The 25,089-nt window shown below is 47.8% G+C and overlaps 1 protein-coding gene across 1 annotated transcript in view; it reads right to left on the bottom strand.

Annotated features, from left to right (window-relative positions):
- Positions 1-7,460: 7,460 nt before the first annotated feature.
- The window catches only part of IFT81 (intraflagellar transport 81), a 30,523-nt gene continuing 12,894 nt past the window's right edge, over positions 7,461-25,089 (bottom strand). Inside the window, exons 11-19 of the mRNA XM_026719387.2 lie at positions 23,247-23,393; positions 17,287-17,436; positions 16,169-16,297; positions 15,798-15,887; positions 14,942-15,028; positions 14,345-14,416; positions 14,162-14,247; positions 10,125-10,170; positions 7,461-8,597 (exon numbers count right to left, since the gene is read on the bottom strand). Of these exons, the coding sequence (XP_026575172.1) occupies positions 8,415-8,597; positions 10,125-10,170; positions 14,162-14,247; positions 14,345-14,416; positions 14,942-15,028; positions 15,798-15,887; positions 16,169-16,297; positions 17,287-17,436; positions 23,247-23,393 (990 nt within the window). The 3' untranslated portion in view covers positions 7,461-8,414. The remainder of the gene's footprint in view (positions 8,598-10,124; positions 10,171-14,161; positions 14,248-14,344; positions 14,417-14,941; positions 15,029-15,797; positions 15,888-16,168; positions 16,298-17,286; positions 17,437-23,246; positions 23,394-25,089) is intronic.

The following is a 25,089-nucleotide window of genomic DNA, read 5'->3' as shown; positions in this document are numbered from 1 at the left end:
TTGGAACCCTTAACAGTTGTGGACTTCAACTCCCAGAGTTCTGGGAGTTGTTGTCCACAATTATAGCTGGGGAATTCTGGGACTCGCACAATTTTAGCCGGGGAATTCTAGGAGTTGCAGTCCATCCATGGCACGATTGAAGAACAGGGGTCCCTTGTTTCAAACCGAGAAATGTACCTCTTTGTGGTGGAATACACACATTTAGCACCCCAGGAATCCCTTCTCAAGTCCTTTCCTGTCTCAGAAAATTCTTGCCACCTGTATGTCCAAAGGAAATTATGTTGTGTTTCATGCAGTAGAGTCCAATTCATTGGGTGTCTGGAATAGCGGGCTATTATTTAGCCCAGGAACTGCATACACACACACACACACACACACACACACACACACACACACACACAAACACACACACACCACCACTACCACCAGCGAAGGAAATTTTGAAATCCTCCCAAAATAGCCTCAAAGCAACCTGTTTTTTTGTTTTTGTTTTTTTTGCAAGGAGCTCAGAAAAAGAGTCCGGATCACTCAGAATGTTCCACTGGCTTTGCCTCCAAATCCTCTCCAACGAAAACATTTGTTTGTTTCTTTGCTTGCCTTTTTGTTTTAATTAGGGGCTTTGATTTAAATGATAGGGACAGATGTGGCGGGCTCTCACCCCCCCCGCCTCCCCCCCCCCGAAAACCGGTCCCTGGGATGAGGGGGGGGGGGTGGGAAGAGCATTTGGGATCGCAGAACAGATGAGAACTGAACAGAAAGGCATCAAGAGGACCTTAAAAGGCAAGCCGGCAAATTCAAGGCAACGTGATTATCTGGGAACAGAGAGGGATGACAATTTTAGTGCCGGTGAAAGGATGTGAAATGTCTTTGCAATGGGAAGAGAGGAATTCTGCATTCTAAAAGATTGGCTGATTTCTGCAGCAGCCTTAGTTTTTCTCCCGGGCTTTGCCACCCCGAAGGCACGCATCATTGGGGCATAAACCCACGATGGTTACCGACATTCTGGAAGGGTTATTCACATGGTCTAAAGCAGGGGTGTCCAACCTTGGTAAGAATTCCCAGAATTCCCCAGCTAGAATTGTGGACTGCAACTCCCAGAATTCCCCAGTCCACAAGTCTTAAGGTTTCCAAGGTTGAACACCGCTGAGCTGGAGACATTCTCAATTTCATGACCTCGTGTCTTACATGCAGGGCAAGTCTCGTCCCAGGCCGGGGTACCTGGCGTTTGCAGGATCCGATACTTAACCTAGTAGCAGAGCGTAGAAGTGTGCACACACCTGTCTTTTATCCCTACCAGCATTTACACCTACACACAGATACACACACACAGGAGGAGGAGGATGGTTGGGCCCTTCCTGCCCATCATGTCTAACGAAGAGTTTTAGCGGAAGGAAATGCACCTAATAAACATTCACTTTTGCCAAGAAATGTGTGGGTGCCGTTCAACTTCGGCAGATTGCTGCGAAGGGACCTTCTGTTACGCTCCTCCTTGGGAAAGTTGGCAGCTTCCCTTCTGGGGGTTCAATCTCAGCTCCCAGCAATTAAATCACCCTCTTTCTCCTCCTTCCTTGCCATTGTATTCTATGGCAGGGAAACGGAGTGACTCACGCGTTGCTGGAATCTTCCCCAGCTTGGGAACGGCTTTCCTTGTTTCTTTTAGATGCTTTTAAGGGCTAAATCCGCTAGCATTTTAAGACAGGGGTTTTTAATTGAATTAAGAAAGCTGGAGGATGCCAAGCTGTGTCTCCAGGCATATCGCATTGGCAGGTGTGTGTGTGTGCGCGCGCGTGCAAATAAAAGTTTCTGAGCAAACATTGGGACGTGATATTTGCTCCATGAATCTCTCCGGAGGGGAAGGGAAGAGGCTGTCATGGCAGATGTTCAGGTAAAGAGGAGGAGGAGGAGGAGGTATTTATCCTTCCTCTTGTAGCCAAAGCATCAGTGCTGGAGAGCAGAATTGTAGAATCCTGCGGCCGGAAGGGACTTTGGAGGTTTTCTAGTCCAGCCCACTGCCCAAAACAGCAGTCCTTATACCAGGGGACTCCAAACTTGGCAACTTTAAGATTTATGGATGCCAACTCCCAAAACTGGCTGGGGAATTCCGGGAATTTACGTCCACAAGTCTTAATGCTGGCTGGGGAATTTTGGGAGATAAAGTCCACTCTTGACGAATGTATCTTTTATGTATACTGAGAGTATTTACACAAAGACAAATTTCTTGTGTGTCCAATCACACTTGGCCAATAAAATATTCTCTCTCTTTCTCTCTCTCTCTCTCTCTATCTACAAGTCTTAAAGCTGGCTGGGGAATTCTGGGAGCTGAAGTCCACAAGTCTTAAAGTTGCCAAGTTTGGAGAGACCCCTGCCTTATATCATCCCAGACAAACGGCTGTCCAATCTTTTCTTGGGGAATACTCATTAAATTCATCTCTATCCCTAACTAAAAACTCCAGTGAAGAGCAGGATCTACGGGGATTTGATTTAAACAATTCCTTTTTCTTTCTTCTGCATTACGGTTTACGAGTTTTCCTGCCTAGGTTAAAAGTAAAGATTGGCACATTGGAGTAGAAGCGTAATCCAAATAAACCCGGTATTATATATCTGCAATCCGAGAGGCCTCCTATGAAACTAAAACCCTAAATTGAAGATGAATGCTTGGCGTGGCTCGCCTTCATTTTCATTATATTTTGGTACAAATCTCGCCATTGTTCAAGATGAGGAATGATATCATAATTCACCCCCTGTGAGGAATTTAGCTCGGACAGGAGACGAGGCAAGCCAAAACCAGAACGCCAAACCAAAATCACAGGCTCAGGAACAGATAATCAGAGTTGGGAGGGACCTTGTAGGTCATCTAGTCCAACCCCACGCCCAAGCAAGAGACTCTACACCATTTCTGACAGATGTGAGTCCAATCTCTTCTTGAAAGCCTCCAGGGATGGCGCTTCCACAACTTCCAAGGGCAAGCTCTTGTCATTTGGACTTCACATCCAGTCTGGCTCCCAATATTGGTAGCCCAAAATCCAGTTCCTGGTTGAGATGGCTTCCAAAGGAACAAAACAGCAGAGAAGCAAAATAGTTATTCCATCCAAACGACATAAACAACGTTCTGACCACGAGCAAAATGCGAGCTATAAAACACTAAAAAAGGACACCCAGGAGTAGCTTGTTGACAGATGCCTAACTAAGCCCACATCCACACACCTCTTGCACACAAGAGTAGCTACAGTTCTCAGACCTTGCCTACGTCAATACTCGCCGCAAGTTTTCACGCACCAATTAAAAAAAATGTTTCAAGAATATTCTGATTTCCCTTTTGGGCCAGCTGCAAAATCCTAAATTGGAAAAAAAGTCCGCTGCAGCGTGCCAAGGCCACTTGTGCTGTTTCCAAAAATATCTTGAAACCAAAAAAAAAAAAAAAAATACAAAATACAAAATACAAAAGGCAAGAGGGCCACTTTGTCCGACGTTATCTGGACATACAGAGTTTCAATCGAATTCTTCATGAAGTGTTAGAATAAAAGCCGGCCACTTGTTTTGACATCCCTGAGTCATCAAAGAAAGGGGGGGGACGGACGGACGGATGGATGGACGGGGGACAACAGGGTCATATTTCTTCTACAGCTTAGTTGGGGGAAGAGAGGGAAAAAAAACGGACCCTAAAGCTCGAAGACTCCACAATGGTGTCTTCCCAGTTCAGTTTGAATTTAATTGCATTTCATTGTAATTGCAATGGATTTCTGGCTGGCTAGTTTTAAGGGGCTGTTTTGATGTAGAAGAAACCTGGAAGGATTTCCTCCCCCACCCTCCCCAAAAAACGGAGTAGTTAGATCGGGGTTTTTTTCCCCTTGAAATTTTAATTCCACTGTCTAGTTTTTCTACCCCTGAGTTTCTCATAATATATTCTGCATTCAAGTTGACTAAACAAGGGGATAGCCTGCATAACGGTTGGGGTACGAAGCATCGATTTCCTGGCTCGGTTAATTCTTTTCTTTTGTGATCTTCATTCTTTTTCATTTGCAGTTGCCAAGGATGATCCAAAAACGGTCTTTGATTGCTCAGAAGAAGAAAAAAACTGCACTCAGGGAAAGCAAGTCTCTCTCTCTCTCTCTCCTTCGGCCAATTTACGGCTTTGAGGTTTTCAGTTGCCAAAATTTCTTCAGGGTATACCTTACAATGGAAAAAAAAAAAAAAAAAACAACAGCTGGTGATTTGAAAAGTCTGGTCCTTTGGGAGCTTATCTTCCCTAAAAGCTAAGCCATCTCAGATCCGTACAATTATACGGTCAATTTGTGAAAAGGCTTGGCTCGTTTCTGTCTTTCTTTGTTTTAATTACTGTATATTGCACTGATCAACAAGCCACAAAGACGATGAGGGGCGTGGAGGCTAAAACATATAAAGAACGGTTGCAGGAACTGGGCGAAGAGAAGGACCAGGGGGGACATGATAGCAGTCTTCCAATATTTGAGTTGCCATTTTTAAAAAAAAAAAAAAGGGGTGGGGGGAGGGTAGAAGGAAATCTGGAAGAGCAGTTGAAAGCGAAAGTACATTCCAACTCTTCTCTTTAAAAGATTGTAGCTAAACTACCAGAGTTTTTGCCCGCGAATAGATTTAATCGGAGAACGTGATTGAGGACACCCAGCCCTGAACATGCTCAGTTGGAGAATCTGATTTATGACGCACCCAAAGGGGAGGGGGGAAACAGGGTCACAGGCCGCTGTCAATAATGTATGCCAGAGTTGGCTTCACGCAGGGCAAGGCCAGCATGTCGCCTCTAATGAAGCTTTGGAAGCTTTTTGAAGCTTGGCTCGAGAATCATGATTTCATCAGGGCAATTGCTGGAATCCGGACAGGAGGTTTTTTTCAGAAGAGACTGGGCAGCCATTTGCCTGGAATGATATAGGATCTCCTGCTTGGGCAGGGGGTTAGACTAGAAGACCTCCAGGCTCCCTTCCAGCTCTGTTATTTTGCTTAGACCGCTTGTTCATTCTAGCAACGGACAGCCAAGAGGCGCCTTGGAAGCTCCCAAAGAAGTCATCAATAATCCCACCCCCTAGAATATATTGCAAAGAGAAAAGACAATTTAAGGAGGCCTGTTTAATGGGCTTTGTCATTACCAAGCTGGAGTTTGAATGCTAAGTTGTCACACTTCCTCAAAAGCCTGCTTCCTCCCAAGGCGCCCCGGCCAAATTAAGAAACCAGGGAAGTGGAGGGCAGCGCATTAAAAGCCGCATTACCGAGTGTCACTTTTCTTCAGAGCTAAAGATAGCCCGCTTTATCCGTTTCTCCAGAATTCTTCGCTTCCCATTGGGGAAGGGGGATAATTGTAATTTTCTGCATCGGCTGAGATGAGAAAAAAAAGTCATTTCGGGATGCTGATGGAAGTGCGTAATCGGCTCGCTCCTCGGAAGGGCAGCAGGAATGACGCAGCACTTCAAACGGGCTTGCAAAACAGGGGGTGGGGGGTGGGGAGCGGAAAGCACAAGGGGGGGGGCTTTGCAGGATGGGGGTTCCAGAGGACCCAGTATTGCTGCTGCAAAAAGTGCCCAGTTTTACCGGGATTCCAGAGTTGGAAGGGAACCTCGGAGGTCATCTAGTCCAACCCGCTGCATAAGCAGGGGTCCTAATGTTTCTTTCAGGCCGATGGTTGTCCAGTCTCTTCTTAAGAACTTCCAGTGTGAGAGCAGCCCCAACTTCCGGAGGAAAGTTCCTCCACTGATTAATTATTCTAACTGCCAGGAAATTTCTCCTTAGTTCTAAGTTGCTTCTCTCCTTGATTCGTTTCCATCAAAATAACAGATCTGAAGGGACCATGGAGCTCTTCTATCTAGTCCAGGGAGGCAGAGTGTCTTAAAAGAACGAAAGAAGACCCTTGTTTGAGTTTAATCTCACCTATTGACTTCCTTCCTTCCTTTCCTTCCCTCCCTCCCGTCCATTAGGGCTGTTGGGAAAATCAAAATAAGATGATACGAAACTGGGAAACAAAACCGCATAGCATTATAGTGCTATTATTAAGTCTAAATGGCATTTTTGCCTGTCAAGATAAGGGCCTTCCAAGATCATTATTTCAACCATGCGTTTAACCCTAACGGAGAAGAAGGAAATTCTCTCTGCAATGGCCTGTCCCCTAAGATACAACTGAAGAAGGGAGCAGTATGTTTTCAGGCCTAACCCTAATCACCGCTTAGAGGTTTCCAAAATGCAGCTGCTGCAGGCTCCGTTAGAGCTAGAATGATTTAGTGGAGAATAATGTGATTTAAGCGTCTCCTGGGGTAGGATTTTCAGATGTCAGTGAACCTCCCAAGTCCCCATTAAACTGCCACTGAGGCTTCAACAGTTATTCAGGATGCAGATCCTGAACTAATTTCTGCCGAGACCCTTCCTCAATCTATTTATATTTCCTGCCCCTCTGCCAAAATACGTCTTTCCACACCTTCGAGCCGAGCAAAGCCTTCCCTGGTTCTTTCCCCCATTGATTGAATTAGACCAGGTTTAAATTTATCCTCCCTGGGGGGCTACGAGGCTTCGGCAATCTCCTGACCCCTTCTCAGAAATTTCCGGTGCCTTAACCAGCGGTCCAAACTGGCTCCTTTATGCACCCAGGGAGTTGAGAGAAAACATCCCGAGCCTCTTCGTGATACTATCTCCTTTTCCAGGGCTTAAGCAGTGCTTCCTCTTGCTTTTGGGAATGACATCTGAATATTCTCTTCAAGGGCATTTCCACAGCTGTCTACAGTGTGCGGTATAATTACTGCCTTTGGACTTGTATTCACTGGCTCACACCAACGCGTTCAAGAAGAGGACATTAACTTCAACCCGCAAGATTAGCAAAAATGTTTAAACGTGTCCGTCAAACGTTGGCAATGCAATCAGACTCCAGGTACTTATTATCCTATGTGGTGGACATGTATGAAAGCAAGGAAATATTGGTCTTCCAGTCCAACCCCCTGCTAACACAGGAAACCCTACACCGCTTCAGACAAATGATTATCCAACCTCTTTTTAAAAACCTCCAGTGTTGGAGCATTTACAACTTCTGGAGGAAGCTGTTCCACGGATTAATTGTTCTGTCAGGAAATTTCTCCTATATGCCCGGACAATACACTGTATTCAAAATATATACACACATACATAAAATTTTAAAAAACCCGACTTTAAAAAAAAAAAGGAAGAGGACATTAAGGTTGGAGGATACAATTTGCCCGGTCGTGATCCTGACATTGAGGATGGGTAAGATTCAAATCCAGCTCTCGAAGCCTGCTTTTTCACGCCGCATTTATTTAGGCGTCACTTCATTTTTTTTTTCTTCCTTCAACGGTGCACCTAAAAAAAACGCCAATGCCCATGTAGGATTCATTTGTGTTCCTCGGCAAGACCAGTTTTATGAGTTTCCGGCAGAAAATGGAACGTTTTGTTTCCCCGGCGCAGGGATTTGGTTCAATGAATGCCCAGAGACGACGTGGAAAGAGACACGCTACAAATAACTTTATTGTCTTCGAGGCGAAGGACCAACCAGGATCAGCCGGTTTGGAGCGAGGCAAGGGGATTGCATGCAGAACGCCAACCAGGAAGTCGGCCATGTAAAAAGCCCGAGAAGGGAATCTTTGAAAAAAAAAAGTTCAACTCAAAAATAAACATTTGGAAGTGGGCCATTAAAAACCAAGGGAATGAGAAAAGGCCAAGGAATTTCAGGTTCCAAAGGGGTTGAAGTTTTTGGTTTGGATCCAGGAGAACGAAGGAAATTGTGTCTCCTGTGGTTTGGTCTTTCGGCAACCAGGTGAGTCCAAGGAGAATCAAGGCCCGCAGAGATGATCATGGTTTACACCATTTATGAGCTACGGGAAATTGGGTCTACAACGTCCTTGTCATTTTGTGCACTTTTTTTTCCCCCCTTCAAAAATTCAAAAGACCCCCCCCCTTCACTTGGATTACCGGAATTGTGAAAGGGAAATTACTGTTTGGGGCCAAAAGGAAGCTGATGTTGAAAACGATGCTCCCTGGTTGGCGAGGACCTGTGTGTGACTTGAACCTGGCTTGGTGTCGTATCATCTACAACCCCAGACGTCCAAACTGGTTTTTGTCTCCCTGGGGTGCCTCTTGAATTGGAATGGGATTGCACCTGTGCCACCTTCTCGATGCTTTAACCGCTCATCTGACTCTCAAGCGAGGGAAGGCCGGTCCATCCACCAGCAGAATAAATATAAAGATTTCCCCTCCTTCTAAAGAGGAACAAATGAAGCCCACCCACCCAAAACCCTGTTCTAGTTGGGTCAAGAACTTTTTAGCTACACTCCCCGAAGCGAGACAAATCTCACTGGCATCGAAACCATCGTAAACCCCGGGCAACCTTCGCCACGGGTTTGCTGGAGGACGAATGGCTGTCTGGGATGACCTAGATGCCGGGCAGGTTGCTTTCACAAGACCAGCCGGTCTTCTCCGTCTTCCTGGATGACTTGGCCCACCGTGGCCGGGTTCTGTTGCTTGAGAAAACATTCTCTCTTGCACTCCATCAGAAGCTGGAGGTCTCGCCACATTTTGACTTGCTTCAGGTTGGGGCCGTGGTTTTCCCGGACAGATTTCTGCTTCTCACGCAGTTTCTGATAGAAAGAAAAAAGGAAGGAAGGGAGGAGAGAGGGAAGGAGGGAGAGAGGGATATGCTGTTTAGGGAAGGGTCCTGATCATCACCTTCTTTTAATGACCCTGTAATCCCTTGCGGGGTGGAGTTTGGGCAACTGAAGGGAACTGAGTTTTTACTGGCCGGATGCCCTTCCTGTCACCAGCGTGGAGTTTTGTTCAGCAGATCAATTCTCATTGTGCCCAGAGAGAGAGAGAAATATCTGCCTCTACCTAGGACCGAATTCACAGCCTCCTGAATGTGAGACAAGAGCTCCACTTCTAGGTGGTCCTGATCCATGGGTTTATTTACTTACTGTCCCCAGGGGCCTTTATTCAGAAGTCTTCAGCAGCTAACTATGTCGCTTCAAAACGAAATGAAGTACTACTTCAACCCCAGGGCCAAAGGAGAGTTTTAAAGCACATAAGCAGGGGTGGGATACGACAGGGTTAACTACTACCGGTTCGGGATTTACAAGCTGCATCCTGTAAATCGTCATCAGCTGCCTGCCGAGAAGCAGCCTTTGAAACAGCCCTCTTTTCTTGTTTATTTTTTAACTGCAGCTGTGCCTCGTTCGGCAGCTGAAGTTGAAAAATCAGGAAATAAAGATCAGGTAAGAGCCCGGGTGGGTGGGTGGGTGGGCAAAAACATCAGCAGACATAGAACCGGTTCTATGTCTGCTGCTCTTCAGAGCTACCGGTTCTACAGAGATGGACAGAACCGGTAGGAACCCACCCCTGCATATAAGGACTTCCAAACCATCTTCATACCTTTATTCTTTTTGGCTTCCCTTTCTTGTTTATCATTTTGTTTAAAAAAAGGTTTACGTGATTGCATTAAACAACATCAGAAAAAGTTTAGAGAATTGCTCAGCTCAAGACCGCACAGCGGATTAAAATCATATTTTGGAAATTCGAGACCACCGTCTTAAAAATTACAAAGACAGAACTCTCCTTGGGAAGAGCAACATGTACATGACCGGTTTTTAAAGAACATCAAAGACAGTTGGTTTGAAAAATGAATTCTTTCTACATGCTGCTCCAAAGGCAACTGCCAAGAAAGGGATAGAATATGGATTGCAGGTCCTTTTTGCAAAAATAGGACGGCGCGCCACTGAATACTGTGTTTATCTGCGGCCAACTGCTGTGTGTGCCACTGATTTGGCGAAGCAATGCCTTCTTTGTGAGTTTTTTTGCAGATGGCTTTTGTAAGTGATAGTCCAGTAGCTCAGGCAATATCTGTAGGAAGCTGACTTTGCCAATGTTTGTGTAGTTTATTTTAAGAAGGCAACTTCTCTGAGTCTAAATCTGAATGGGCTTTAGGAGCTGTGCCTACTAGGCTCTGTATAAATCGGGGATGTCCAACCTTGGTCACTTTAAAGACTTGTGGACTTCAACTCCCGGTGATGCTAACTGGGGAACTCTTGAGCGTTGAAGTTGGTGTCCTAAAGTGGCCAAGTTTGGACGCCTCTGGTCCAAAACAGAAATCAATAACGTTCATCCACTCCTACCTTTCCGAGGTTCTCTTGTTCTGTGATCATCCTGGAATACTGATCCCTACAGGAAATAAGCCATTTAAGAGCAAGAGTTATATTACCATTTAGGATGTTGGAAGTACTTTGGATGGGTTGTTGGACAAGAGCTCCTTCAGGTCCCTTACACAGGGCCACTGGCAGGCTAACAACCATACAGTCCTTGGAACTACGGAGAGCCCAGCCGTTTTTTCCCACCGTCCTCTTCCAACTCTGCAAGGGTAGGGGGCAGATCCCTGGTCTCCTGCCATGGGAAGCCAGAAAGTGCAACGCCAACCCCGAGGAAGGATGTGGGAAAGTCTCCTTGGTCCTCCCTTCTTCTCAGCAGCTCTGCTGAAAACTTGCTGCCTTCCTAGAAATGGGTGTCCAAGGAAATTGCAAGGAAGAAGAAAAGGAGCCACAAGGTTTCCCTTCTCCTCCCGTCAAACCTTTCAAGCAGTGGGGATGGTGAGGGCTATCAAAGAGGTGTAAATAAGGCATAAGCAAGCTGGGTGTCCGTGGGCCAATCACCAGGAGGCCGTGAGTTCTAGTCCCACCTTCGGCGTGAAAGCCAGACAGGTGGCAGTGGGCTGTCTCAGCGCAACCCTCCTTGTGGCTGGGGAGTGGGGAAGAGGAGTGGGGACGAGGATTAAGTGTGTTCACCCCCTGGAATCGTTTATTAAAATATAATAGTAAAGGGGGGGATACAAATAAATAACTTTGAAATGAAGTGATGTAGGGGAAGGAATGGCAGAACCTGCGGGGGGGAGTGAAAGGAGGAACTAGTCTAGAATTCCTACGTAGCCATAAGTGAACTAAATCCAACTCTCCCCTTGAATTCCCTGGAACCTTCTCTAACTCCCAACAGGTGCTGAGAAGATTCCTGTGCAGCAATAAATCTGTTTAATTGGACTGTTGCCTGTGAGGACCTGATCCTTCGTACCTGACCGGTGGCCTTCTTTCCTCTCCCTTCTTCTACCAAGTCCCTTAGACCTTCACTTTGTTCTAATTTTTCCAGGCTGTGTCCCCTCCAACCTCTGCCCCCTCCAACAGTGCTTTCCGATGGGGGAGGAGATATCGGCGTCAGGAACGCATTGTCCACTCAGAGGTCAGGATCCTCTCTTTGCTTCTGTTGGCAACAGGAGGGCCCTCACCTTCAAGGCCTTTACCTTAGGATCTCTCCAAGGATCGCAGATCTGTATTGTTTTTCTGCTTTTTCTTTTTTTTTTTTTTTTAAAAAAGAAGGCCGGCTCCTGAAACCAGACTGTTTTCTTTTCTTGGCTATTTAAACGAGGCTCGGAAAGAATGCCCCTTAATTTTTGAAAGTGAACGCTATTTTTAGAGAGCCAAATTAACTTTTCTGCATTCCTGACGGCTGACTCCATGGAGCAGAGATGGGGAAGGGATCAGAAGAACGAGGGAACTTCTGGTTCCCGACTTTGGGAGCCGATGTTTATGGGTTGTCGGAATGTGGCTTCCATTCCAGGGCTTACCGAAGGATTTGGAGAAACTCATTTGCCGGGGCAGCCCAGGTTGCTGGCTTGTCCAAAACTTTCTGACGAAGAGAAGTTGGATGGTTTGGGCATTTTGGGTGGGGGTGGGGGTGGGGTGGGGGGGCTCGCTTGCTCGGCCCTAGGGGCACGGCCTTCATTAATGGGGTGGTAAATTTCACAGAAATGCAGGAATGCTACAGCTGAACACGGCAGACATGCAAAATGCGGAATCCCTCCCTGCGGGTGAGTTGCTTCTCCCAGTTTCAAATCTGGGGTAGAACTGGGCCAAGGGAGCGAGTTGAGAAGCACCAGAAAGGCAGCTTGGACTTCCAGAACCAAGTTCTGCCTCTTCCTCCTGCCTTCCTCCTCGGACACTCCGACAAAGTTTTCCTTCACAAACCGACAAAGCAATCACTCCAAAGCAGCATTTGTCAACCGGGCCCCTTGAAGAGGTGTGGACTTCCAACTCCCAGAATTCCCCAGCCAGCATTAAGGGGAATTGTGGGAGTTGAAGTCCACACCTCTTCAAGGGGCCCAGAGTGGGAAACGTTGCTCTAAAGCAAGGGTCGCCAACCTTTTGGACCTCAGGGACCACCAAACTCATAATTTTAAATCCCGCGGACCACTAATAGGAATTTGGACTGACAGTGGCTTGCTGATGTTTTCCCAGGGTCTCTGCAGAAAGCAGCAGAGACCCTGGGAAGACCCCCCCAAAAGTCTGCAGGAAAATCCCCCGTCCTGTTTTCCTACCGATCGATCATTCTTTATTTGGGATCACAGGATACCGTCTCCGGCTCCGTTCTCAGGGGGAGAGAGAGAGGAGAGACTTTTGGCTTCATGCAAGGAAAACAGCAGGAGCAGCAGAAGTCTTTCTTTCTCTCCCCCAACTCCGCCAGAAATGAGTCTTGGTGACATTTGTTGCGCCGGCAGAGCCTCTTGGAGCAGGAGGCCTTGCAGGGTCCCAAAGACTCATTTCTGGCGGAGTTTGGGGGAGAGAAAGAAAGTCTTTGGCTGCTTTCCTTGCATGCAGCCAAAAGCAGAAGAAAGAAGCGGAAAGAAGCAGCCCGGTGGCCAAGCGAGGCCCATGGGGCATGTGGGGTAAGTCCCCCCCTTCTGCCCTTTCCCCCTTCTCCTCACTACCTCGTGTTGTTCGCAGTGCAAGTGACACAAGCCTTGTGTTCCCGTGGGGGCAGCGCAGCCTTGTGTGTCCCACGCAGCCGCGATGAATTGCTTTGAGGGGGACATTTCTCTGCGGACCACCAAACTTTTCTCGCAGACCCCCAGTGGCCCCCAGTTCACTGGTTGGTGGCCACTGCTCTACCGGCCACCTAACATGCCAAGAGAAATCCTAACACACAAGGAAACACACAAATCACGGAGCCGACCCAGACACCGGAGCTCATCCTGGCAGGAGGTTCCCTGCTGTGTCCTTTTGCTCAGGGTTGGCCTGTTTCTCCTCCTGCTCCATCGCAGCTTCTTTTCCTCCCTCCAGACAGATTATAAAAGCCACTGCAAATATTTGGAGATGTAATCTCCTCTTTGTCCCCGGCTGCCCTTCCGTCGAAGCACCATCCACGGAGAGCTGAGAGGTAGCTCAGGGACACAAGTGGTATTTTGGCAGCTGGGCTGGCCACCGGAGCCCCCACGCGAGGTGTGTGCGTGACAAAGCATGTCCCGCGATGTCAGGACGCAAACCCGCCGCCTGCGCCCGACGCTGGGACAGGAGCGTGGAAGAGTGAAGACCACATCATCTGTGGGCATTGTCACCCAATGTGCTGCAGATTCCTCTGGCCGCAGCCTTCTTCCCCTACTGAACACAGAATCCTAGGGCTGGGGGGGGGAGGCGCCTAGGAGGTCATCTAGTCCAACCCCCCCCCGCCAATGGTTGCCCCATCCATTTTTGAAAACCTCCCGGGATGGAACACCCATTAACTCTTGAGAGGCAAGCTATTCAGCGGTGGGATTCTACCGGTTCAGACTGGTTCTACAGAACCGGTTGTTATGAGGATGTGATGAGATGTGGGGCAGTGGTGGAATTCAACGTATTTTACTACCAGTTCTGTGGGCACAGCTAGGTGGGCGTGGCTAGGTGGGTGTGGCTTTTTTTTACTGCAGCAGCAAACCCCCCCCCCTTTTTTGGGGGCCTTCCTGGGCCTCAGGGAAACCTCCTGGACAAAGCAAGTAAGTAAACAAGGGGAATCCCAGCACAGCTGATTGCAGGAACAGCTGATTGTTGGGAGGGCGGGGAAAAAAAAAGAAGAAATGCCTTAAGGAGTGACTGGGCGGGGCGAGCATCGGGCGGGCGTGGCCAGCCAGAAGTGACTACTGGTTCGGTGACCCACGCAAAATCGTTGCTACCGGTGCGAACCGGCTGAATACCACCAGTGACGTGGAGGTTTTGAGGGCATTCAAAGTTATCCTCACCGGATATCAGCTGTTCCGCGTCAAGCTGCCTTTTGCAATTGACGGGTGGGGATTGTGTCAATGCCGATGATCTAACCGTTATGGATTGAATAGAGATGCCCACTCCAGGGGCCTCTGTACCTGACTGCCTTCTTCCTTTCCTGTTGATCCGAAGAAACATACATTTTCACCTCCTCTTTGACACGCTGCAGCTGTGCTTCGGAAATCTAACAAGAAACATCTGGATTTAGACTTCAAACAGCCCTACTTCCTGCTCGGGGGGCGGGGGGGAGGGAGGGGACCTGCTTTCTTTCACCAGCATACCATTTTCATGCAGTTGACCTGGTGATAGTTGCTTTCTTCCTGTAAACACTCCTCCCGAAGGCTCTTCACCTCCTGACGGGAGAGAAGGGACATTTTAGAAGAGGGAAGAGAACTCGCCGTCTGGAGCACAAGAGGCAGGTCAGATCACGGTGGAGGTGAAAGGCAGGTCCCTGGAAGCCCCTTTCCTCAAGATGCTGTGGGACTGAAGGTCCCATCGTCCTCGACGGATTCAGTGGAATGAGATTTGGAGACCACGAATAACCAAAAGATGCGAGCTTCTTACTCCTAAAATATTCTACTCCCATTTTTATCCAAAGAGGGGGGAAAAAAAACAACAACCCTAAGTCAATAGCTGGGAGATTAAATTGGCCCAAGCATGGATTAAATGTCATTATTTTATCTCACAAGCCACAACTTGGAACAACAGGCTACAATTGGGAAAATAGGATTTCCTCCCAAATAAATATCTTTTGCTCGACTCCAAACCTAAACGCTTAGTAGAAAACCAGGCCCTGTTACGTTTTGGGGGGGTGGGGTGAAACCTTCAAAGAGAGTAAGATGGAGAGGAATTCTCCCCCCTCTCTCCTCCTTGCTTACCTGCTCCAGGGACGAACGCTTGCTTTCCAAACCAGCGGCACAACTGTCGTACTGGGATTTCTTCTCTTCGCATTCTTGGGTTAATTCCTGGGGAGGAAGGAAAAAACAAAGGAGGTGGATACAACAGCTGGTCCTTGGGCAGCCCAACCTCAGCAAGAGGCACCTATCTAAATCCGACAGACCCCGAGCCTCGCTATGCAGGATAAGCCATCAGTTTGCAGGGTAGATTCCTAGCTTCCGTGGTGCTTGTTACAGTAAACTGCTACCCAACGCAGTTATAAGGAGAGGAATTTGCTAAGGTGCTCGGAGTATGGCAGGGATGCTCTGACTGTGCTGCATTTGAAGTAAATCCCACCCCTGAATCCCACCTGAATCCCCCCCCTGCCCCCCCTTCCTGAAAGCAACCCAGGGCACTCTGGGGCTGGGGGGGGAGGGGGGATTCAAAAAATCCCAGCAACCAGTTTGCTGCCCGGTTGCTGGGTGGGCGTGGCCATGGTGGGCGTAGCCACCCGGAACTTCCGTGAGGGCCGTTTTTCACCTTCCGCAGAGTCCGGAGGCTTCCCTCGGGCCTCTGGGAGGGTGAAGCCGGAAACAGGCCCGTTTTCAGAGTTCTGGAAGGCCCGTTTTCCCCTCTCCCAGAGCCTTCGCGTGGACCCTGCACTACCTGCATCGAAAATGGGCCCCGTGGAGACCCCTGGGAGGGGCAGGGCGGGACCAGCCGGTTGGTTCAAATCCCAGTTCAGCGAACGAGATGCAAATTTAACATCCGGTTCGCCAGAACCAGTCAGAACCGGTAGAATCCCACCCCTGCAGGGGCGGGGCGTTCAGCCTCATCCCGAGCATTGCCTGCACTCACCTGGCACTTCTGTCGCAGCTGCCTGAGGTCTTTGATGATTGGGGCCAAGCTTGACTTTTTATCGGCTACCAAGGTGTTCAGTTTTTTCACCTGTGGGGAAGTGAAAGCGTTTCTGTGAGCGGAGCCTGCTGAATGGGAGCTGAAGTAGACTCGGGCGCCACACGTAGAAAGAAGACAGGTTGCGGCATCCTGGGTGTAAGGCAGAGGGCTCCAACCTTGGCAACTTTTAAGGCATGTGGAGTTGGAAGTCCACAAGTCTTAAAGTTGCCCAGTTTGGAGACCTCTGGTGTAAAGGGATGGCAGAGGGTGGGGTCAGGGTTAGGACAAGCTTTCTCTAACGCCCCCACCCCCCTGAAGTCTCTGGACAGTACCATGTCAGACATGTTGTCCAGAGTTCGGCCCTTCATGTCGTCCATTTCGCTCTTGACGGCCGACACCCTCTCCAGCTCCTCCTGGGTATAGCTGTAGCCAGAGATTCCTTTCTTGTCTTCGATGGCTTGCTGGAGGAAGGAGGAGAGAAAAATGAGGCTGGCGGGAGGGATCAGGCCCCGGAGGTCCTTCAGAAGCTGCAGGGTTCCAGATCTCAATTTATTTAAGAAAATGTATGTGGCCACCCGACTCAGTCTCAGAGACTCCCCACGGCTTACAGAGATTAAAAACCCAATGTAAAAGTTAATAAAAAGCGGTAATTTCTCCCCCAGCCCCAGGATAACCGTTAAGAGAATTAAATAAGGCACTTGAGGGGGGGTTAATCTCACTCTGGGGGCTCCAGACCCGTTGGCCAAACCAGTGGGGCCTTGCGAAAGAGTTTCGAAAGAGGAGGGGGCACCAGTCTTATCTCCACGGGGAGGCATTGCAGGGCTGGCTGGGGAACTCTGGGAGTTGAAGTCCACAGGCCTTAAAACCTACCAAGGTGAAGACACCCCTGCTCTAAAAGATAAAGAGCTTTAAACGCCGGACCAACTACAAGCCCTAATTCAGGGCTCTTCAAACTTGACAGCTTTTAAGGCTTGTGGACTTTAACTCCCAGAATTCCTCCTCCAGTCATGTTAATTCAGGAATTCTGGGAGTTGAAGTCCACAAGCCTTAAAACCTGCCAAGTTTGAAGACCTTTGCCCTAATTGATGTCTAAAGGAGAAACTAATCGCAGAAATGGCCGTCTGGATGTGAAATGCCATGGCAACCGGGCTGTATGGAATTAAGTTTCAGTCCGGGACAGAATAACTGGATTCACGCAAGCTGGATCCTGGTTTGACTAAGCCATAATTGTTAACTAAGCCATAACTGGCTGGATTTCCACCACGCAAAGACCAACCAAGCCACGATACGTCAACCCAGCTAACGATTTTGTCGTTCTTCCGTCTCCCCTGCCAGGCCTCCCCAGGATCCTTTCTGGGACTTAAGATGGGCCCTGGGATCTCCTGTTGATGTTGCCATCGACCCACCCACCCCCACGCCCCGGGGCAGTCCAGATGGGAGGGACCGTTACCAACTGCTGCTGGATGTCTTCGTGCCGCTGTTTCAGGAGCTCTTCCGTCCGCTGCAGGATGCCGTACTCGGCTGTGATCTCGGCGATCTCCAGGCGCTTCTTCTTGTAAAGGGTATTTTTGCTGCGGAGCTTGTTAACGTACCGCTTGAACTGCAACGAGAAGAGTCACCGTCCTTTGGGGGGGAAGATGCCCGGTCCAGCTCCTATCGTTTTATGACCAAAGTAACCCTTCCCTTTTTCTTTGGAAAGAGAGAGAAATCGAGAAGCCATGCTCTCTCGGATGGAAACAGAAAACCCGCCTTTAGAAGAACAGCGTTTTAGATAGGTTCACGTCTGGACCAAAAGGAAAATGCAAGATTTCTTTGTTTTAGTTTTAGTTTTACTTTCTTGTCATTGCACCTCCTACAACGAAATTAAATACTATCTTCAGTATACAATTTGTGACTATGAAAATAACACACACACAGACCCATCCTCCGCGTTCTATACATTTGAATGGAAAACCCCTGATGTTGCATGAATATTGCACAATACAGTAGAATCCAATAGAGTTCCTGCCCTGGGATAGAAGCTAATGGGATGTTCAGCCTATTTGTCCTTGTTTGTTATCATTGTCCTGTACCGTCTGCCAGAGTTTGATTTTGTTTAAATCCACCCGCATTCAAATCATGAGTCTCTAGCCTCATCTCTCAGGGTTAAAAAAAAAAAAAAGATTTATGAAGGAGTGACCATGTCAGGGTTACCTGGATGCAGCCAACACTAAAATACACCCTTCATTTCCCCCTTGACCTTGGTCTTCCCCCCCACCCTCTGGATGTGTATATCCTCCAATGGGACGCCTCCATAGCCCAGAGTCATCAATCACGCTCTCCAGTAATAATCTCATGCGCCGACAGCTTTGGGCTGCCATCTGAGGCATTAAAGGAATTCACTGCTTTCCCCTACTCCCTTTCTGCTGGCAACTAAAAAAACCAAAGAAGTCTTTTTTTTAGTTGACATTTAGCTTAGTTTATTTTATTGTCATTGCCCCTCGTGCAATGAAATCAAATGCCATCTTCAGTGTACATAATAACTATAAAAATAAAACACCCCCCCTTCATCCTTCGCATTCTATACAAATGAACTGAAAAACCCCTGATATTGCATTAATATGGGCGCTACATAGTAGAATGCAACAGAGTTCCTGCCCTGGGATGGAAGCTGCTTTTCAGCTTATTTGTCCTTGTTTTTTATTACTATCCTGTACTGTCTGCCAGAGAGTAGTAGCTCAAAAAAAAGAAAGAAAGAAAGAAAAGTAAACGGGGGTGCCCAGGATGAGATGGATCCTGTTTGGTTTTTCAATGTTGCCTTAAATCGCCTTGAATTTATTCAAAAAGAAAACGGAGTTGGGGTGCACAGGGAGCCCCCCCCCCAAGCGTAAAACATACTGTCCCATTTGAAGAACAAATTCTTACAGTCCGAGATGAACCCACCGTGAAAGCCTCTCCCCCCCCCCATGCCCCCCCCCCCTGGGCCGATAACTGTATGCGCTATAAAAAGTTTCCCGGGCAAACAGCCCATCTTAAAATCACACCAGTTCATCTGCCGTCTCTTGCCAAGGTCTCCTCCGCTTCCCTGGGCTCTGGCAACTATTTTTAAACCCCAAAGCTGTAAAACTTTTCAGCCAGACAGCAAAGCCAGATTTTATCCGTCTCGGGTTTTAAAAAAGACCGAGGTCCTGGCTGTTTGAAGAACAACTGTCTTTGCTGCACACCTAGGCCGGGGAAGGAAGGAAAATCCTGCTTGTTCGGGTTTCAGTCGGGGAAATGCTGGGGGACCCCAAGCAGGTTGAGTCTCAAAAAGATATATATATTTTTAATGCAATACCTTTTGGAAGGGGAAAAGTCTCTGTTGGCTTGTGGAGATTTGCAAGGGTTGATAGCCCCCCAGACAAGAAACCTGCCAACCCCACAAATCCCTTTAAAAAGCAACCCGAACCAAAACTTCCGTCCCAATTTTCCAAAACCTCTGGTACCTCTGGTCGCCCGTGGGAGCTTCCCAGGGGGCTATCATGCAAACAACTGTTTCCCAATCTGCTCGACAATTCAGCCTAACAGAAAAGCCTGGGAAAATACTGGGGGAAAATACCAGAGTAGCTAGGTAGCTGCTGCTGCATGGAGCAGAAAAATGGAAATACATCAGGCTTTCAGCCATGAGCCTAAACTGCTGTTCTTTTGCTTGGTAGGGATGCAAATTCACTCCTCCAGTAATCCTTCCTTTAACTTCCCCAATAATCCTTGCCTTCCTCTAACTTCCGAAATCCTGCTGAAGAGACTCTGTAGAGATTTCTCAGCAGGAGTTCTGTAGAAGAAACACAGAAGAAATAGAATGGGGAGAAGGAAAATCAAGACATTTATCCTGGATTGGGAGTGAGATAGGCAACATTGCCATGAAAAGGAGTCTCTTTCGTACATTGGTTTGGGCACACCTGCCCAAGGTGCATGAAACCAGGATTCCATCAGTCGCTGTCATGGAGCTCTATAAAGCATCCTCGCTGGTCGAAAGAGGTAAATAAAACCAGAGAATTAACACTTGCTTTAATTTCCTTCCTTCCCCCCCACCCTCCAACCCCAGAAGAGAAAGAGAGGAGTAAAAAAAACCGACAACAACAAACCGAGAAAACAAAAGTTAAGCTCCCATGAGATGAGAAGAGAAGCTCCTTCATTATCTCGGCGGGAGGCCCTCAAATAAAGTTTGCAGAAGCCGCAGTCTGGAAACAGTGGAGCTGTTTTACTGCCCATCCAATTAATGTAATAAGGGCTCAGGCAGGCAGTTAAGAGAATTTAGTCTGAGGAAACGCCTGGCTGTGACAAGCTCTGGGCCAAGAGCCCCCCCCCCCCGGAACGAGGCTCGCGTGGCTCAAGGGGCATGTCCCTTTGGGGGTCCCTTCCGTTCCCGGGGACAGGGGATGAGCCCCCTCAAGGTCTACCAGAAAGGGGGAAAGAGAAAAAGTGGGTGCTTTTTCTCTTTCCTCCTTTCTGGAAGACATACCCGTGTGCCAGACTCCAAGCCCCTTCGGCGAAGGTGAACTCTGGTAGAAGAAAAATGGGACGAGCTCTTTCGATGGGGCCAGGCGGGCGATTCTTAACAATAATTGCCACCATTGGCTCGTTCTGCCCTTTGCTGGCACGGAGTTTGCCTGATTTTTAAAGACTTCGCTCTCAATTTAGCTGGAGGGTCCCCTTGGGGAGTTCTGACCCAACAGAAACATCTGGGAAAGATTTGGCTTTGGAATGCTTGAGTTTTCAACTAGAAGGCCGGGTGGGCCTGAAATAAAAAAAAACAGATCTTCTTTTTACAAAATATGGCACCAAGCTGGCCATCCCATGCTCAGGTGGCTTACAGTGCGGATCCTCCTTCAGTTTTTAGTGACCCAAAGGTCTATTCTGCCCGTTTTCCCTCCTCCCCAGCTTTTGGCTAGCAAGATACCCAAGGAAGGACAAACGCAAAGGGCGAAGGTCCACTCCTGCCTGCCACGTCTCGGGCTCTTTTGACTTGAACGTGCCGGTCCGTTCTTCTATCCTTCACAAGGAGGGCCAATCACCAGGAGGCTGTGAGTTCTAGTCCCACCAAAGGCATGATGAAAGCTGGCCAGGTGATTCTGGGCTAGTCCCTCCCTCTCAGCCCAATCTACCTGACAGAATGGTTGTGGGAAAATAGAAGGAAGGAAGGAAGGAAGGAAGGAAGGAAGGAAGGAAGGAAGGAAGGAAGGAAGGAAGGAAGGAAGGAAGGAAGGAAGGAAGGGTGGATTATGTATGTTCACCACCTTGAGTTACTTATAAGGTGGGATAAAGATCTGTTACATAAATGGTCAGCCGACTGTCACAAGAAAAATAACCAGCCTACCTGGAATCCTACCTCCCTGGAACTGGGGTTCAACTGCAAAGAGTACAATGTACCGTGAAAGGGAGCTAAAATTATCCCTGGTTTACCTAACATCGCTCGTAACTGAACCATCTCCCCTTCTCTCTCGTGCAGGCATGCGATTCCTAAATTTTTACGGTTCGATAGCTGCAGGAAGAAGCTTGCCAGCCTGGCCTGGATTTTTCGAACAATGTCGTCCCTTCTGCAAGAGGCCTCTTTAGCCCTTGAATATCTTCTTCCCCAATTCCCCCCTTAAAAAAATAAAAATAAAAAAAACAACAACCCACGATTAAATAAATCCCACCCGCTGTTTTCCTCCCTTGGCACAAAGGCCTGGGCTTTCCTGGCCTTGGAAAGCAATAGGGGGAAAACCATAAGCCTGAGCTGACCTTTCTGGGGTGGAGGTGTTAAGACCTCAGCCGAGGATGAAATGGGTGGCATGCAGAAGTAGTCCAGGCAGAAAAGGCCTTGAATCATTCGAGAACCAAACTTAGTGAGAGCCAGGCCATAAGGGGATACCAGTAACTCAAACCCCTGGGCGGGGGGGAGGGGGTATGTGCAGGCTGGAAGCGACTGAAGGTCTCATCACAAATCATTAAGGGCGCTAACTTCATGCCTAAAGTATTAAACAACATTATAGAGCGCTGCACACCAGAACAACTAGACACAAGGGCAGTTTTTCCCCCACATGCCATCCCTCTGCTAAACAACTAATTCCCACAACACTGTCAAACTGTATCACTATTCTTCTTCTCATCCTTCCTATTACCTATTTCCTCCCGCTTATGACTATAACTTTGGTGCTTGTATCTTTATCTTTATGTATATATTGTTTTATTTAAGCTCCCTTGTATAATTGGATTGCTTATTCAGTATCCCATGCCTAGCACTAAGTGTTGCGTCTTATGATTCTTGATGAATGCGGTTTTTTATGTACACTGAGAGCTTCTGCACCGAAGGCCAATTCCTTGTGTGTCCAATCACCTTGGACCAATAAAAAAATTCTACTAAAGCCGGGCCCAGATTTCGCACTTCTTCTGCGATCTAACAAGGATGGCATTTCTCAAAGCAAGAGGGTCTTTAGGCTGGCATTTTCCAGCTGGCAAAGAATCCTAGGGAAGTCCCGAAGCCACCAAGGGGACAGTCACATCCTGACTTAAGACCCGGGTTAAGCTCTTCTGGTTAGCATCCTTGATTCCTTGAAAAGATATTTCTCCTCCTCCAGCTCGGAGTTGTTAAGGTTAAGAATACTTGGAGGTTGGAATTAAATTGTGCTGAATCAAAAACCAGGGACAAGTTCGACCGTGAGGTTCTTTGTTCTCAAACACCTTCGTTCGGGGACAGGAGATTAAAAACCACCCGCTAGATGGAAAGACAGACCAGGAGGAGGACTTAAATATACAACAATATAGGATCAAGTCTAGATCATAAGTCATGATAAGTCTGAAATAGACGGGGTTATTCAGACATTGGTGACTCTCATAGGCAGCCCTGTTCTTTGATGGAACTCCAGTCGAAAAAGTGGAGAAGACACGCAGCTCAGATGCCTTCAAAAGAGGCCATGACTAGCTGTTGTGAGAACTGAACCTGCAAAGTTGTTCATGCAGGTCTGCCGGTCTTCCTCTTTTCTTCATTCCATACAGCAATCCAGCCCTAAACCCGACAACTAATTCTCCATTTTCATTCGGTGTGTGTATGTGTGTGTGTAATTTATCTTCACATTTAGCTACTCGACTGATGGTTCCCATCAGGTGTGTTGGCAACGTGAAATTATTTCGTGAGGTGCTTAAAAACCTCGTGGACACGCAACAGGTAAGATCTTTGGCCTCTGCGGTAGGACATGCTGCTGTTGTGTAGAATAACCATTGCTGGCACCAGGGTCACAAAGCAGATTTGTTTTGTTTTGCTCAAAACAAATCTGCTACTTAAAAAAGGGAACCACCGAGACCAGGTTTCTGGAATAAAACCCTCAACAACTCATAATTCTTCCAGGTAACAAGGGAAGCCATCTTGGGGACCCCAACCTAGTTCTGCATGCAAAATGGCCGCTTCCTTACCTCATCGCCTTTCAGGACTTCTGTCCCGTCCAGCTCCCGAGCCTGGCTCGACTTCTGGATCATTTGTCTTTCCAAGCTGGTGATCTCTTCCTTGGCGGTCTGAAGTTCCTCCGCCTTGGCGTTTTTTTTCCGCGAGATGATGGAAGCCTGTGAGGATTCCCAGACTGGTTAGTATTAGGGCGTCGAAGAGGATGATGCCAGGAAAAGGGCTGGCATGCCAACCTCAGTAGCTTTAGGTGGCGGGGCGAATTCTGGGAGTTGAAGTCCACCCATGATGGACGGGGAATTCTGGGAATTGGGAGTTGACCCATGCTGGGTAGGGAACTTTGGGGATTGAAGTCCACACCTCTTAAACGTTACCTTTTGCAAGTTATCATTTAAATCAGGGGTGGCAACTTTTAAGACTTGTGGGTTTCATTTGGTTTTGTTCTTGTTGGATTATAAAAGCCCTAGGAGGCCAGTTTTCTACAGAGCCCACTGATATGTAACATCTAACACAAGAACATATAATGTTCAAGGCAGAACTACATTTCACAACTAAATTATCACAGAAGGACACATTTCTTCAAAGGAAGCCAAGCCTCGTGTTTTTAGTAACTTAAAGGCAGACTTTGCCACTTTAGTCATTCTTAAGGCAGACTTTGCCACATGTACAGGTAATTTTGAAGGTACCTTCCAACATCTGGCTGAAATCATTCAATCTGGGTGTTATCCAAGCCCTCTGCTCCTCACACCTGGGCCCATGGTGACAAATGGAGCTAAAAACACAACTGGGGCACTCCAGTGAAACCGAGGAAAGGGCCCCCGTGGAGCTGGGCAGAAGCGGCCAACTGTTTTTGACGAAGTGAGGAGTTCTGAATTCCTGGCATGGCTCCTCCGAGGGATGTCAGCACTTTATACGAAAAGCCAACTGGTCTCTTGTACCGGCACATTATGTAGCATACTTAGCCTTGTAATACAAGGCTCACAACAACAAAAGGCCTGGGATCACATTCGCTACCCAAAATTGTATCTGGTTCCACCTATTAAATTAGGGTTGGCTAACAGTTCTGGAATTGTCAGATGCCCGCAAACACAATTAGCACCCTATCAAGAAATCTGCAATGCCTCAAGTCCCAGGGGCTGGGATTTCGGTGTTCAATACAGGTAGTCCTTGACTGACGATACGTCCGTTTAGTGACCGAAGTTACGACGGCACTGGGAAAAAAGGGACTTAGGACGGCTTTTCACACTTAATGACCATTGCAGCCTCCCTACGGTCACGTGATCGAAATTCAGAAGTCTTTTGTGACCTTCTGATGAGCAAAGTCAATGGGAAAGATTCACTTAATGGCCGAGTTACTAACTCAGAGGTCTCCAAACAAGGCAACTTTAAGACTTGTGGACTTCAACTCCCAGAATTCCTCCTCCAGTCATGTTAATTCAGGAATTCTGGGAGTTGAAACCCACAAGCCTTAAAACCTGCCAAGTTTGAAGACCCTTGCCCTAATTGATGTCTAAAGGAGAAAATAATAGCAGAAATGGCCGTCTGGATGTGAAATGCCATGGTAACCAAGCTGTATGGAATTAAGTTTCAGTCCAGGACAGAATAACTGGATTCACGCAAGCTGGACCATGGTTTCACCAAGCCATAATTGTTAACTAAGCCATAACTGGCTGGATTTCCACCATGCAAGGACCAACCAAGCCATGTTACGTCAACCCAGCTAACGATTTTATCAGATTCACTTAACGGCCGAGTTACTAACTCAGAGGCCTCCAAACTTGGCAACTTTTAAGACTTGTGGACTTCTGGGAGTTAAAGAATTCTGGGAGTTAAAGTCCACAAGTCTTAAAGTTGCCA

The sequence above is a fragment of the Pseudonaja textilis genome, chromosome 15 (genome assembly GCF_049901715.1).
Source record: "Pseudonaja textilis isolate UNSWEBS1 chromosome 15, rPseTex1.2, whole genome shotgun sequence".
In the NCBI taxonomy this organism is placed as follows: domain Eukaryota; kingdom Metazoa; phylum Chordata; class Lepidosauria; order Squamata; family Elapidae; genus Pseudonaja; species Pseudonaja textilis.
Note: the sequence above shows the minus strand (reverse complement) of the source record. Positions and strands in the feature narration are given on the sequence as shown.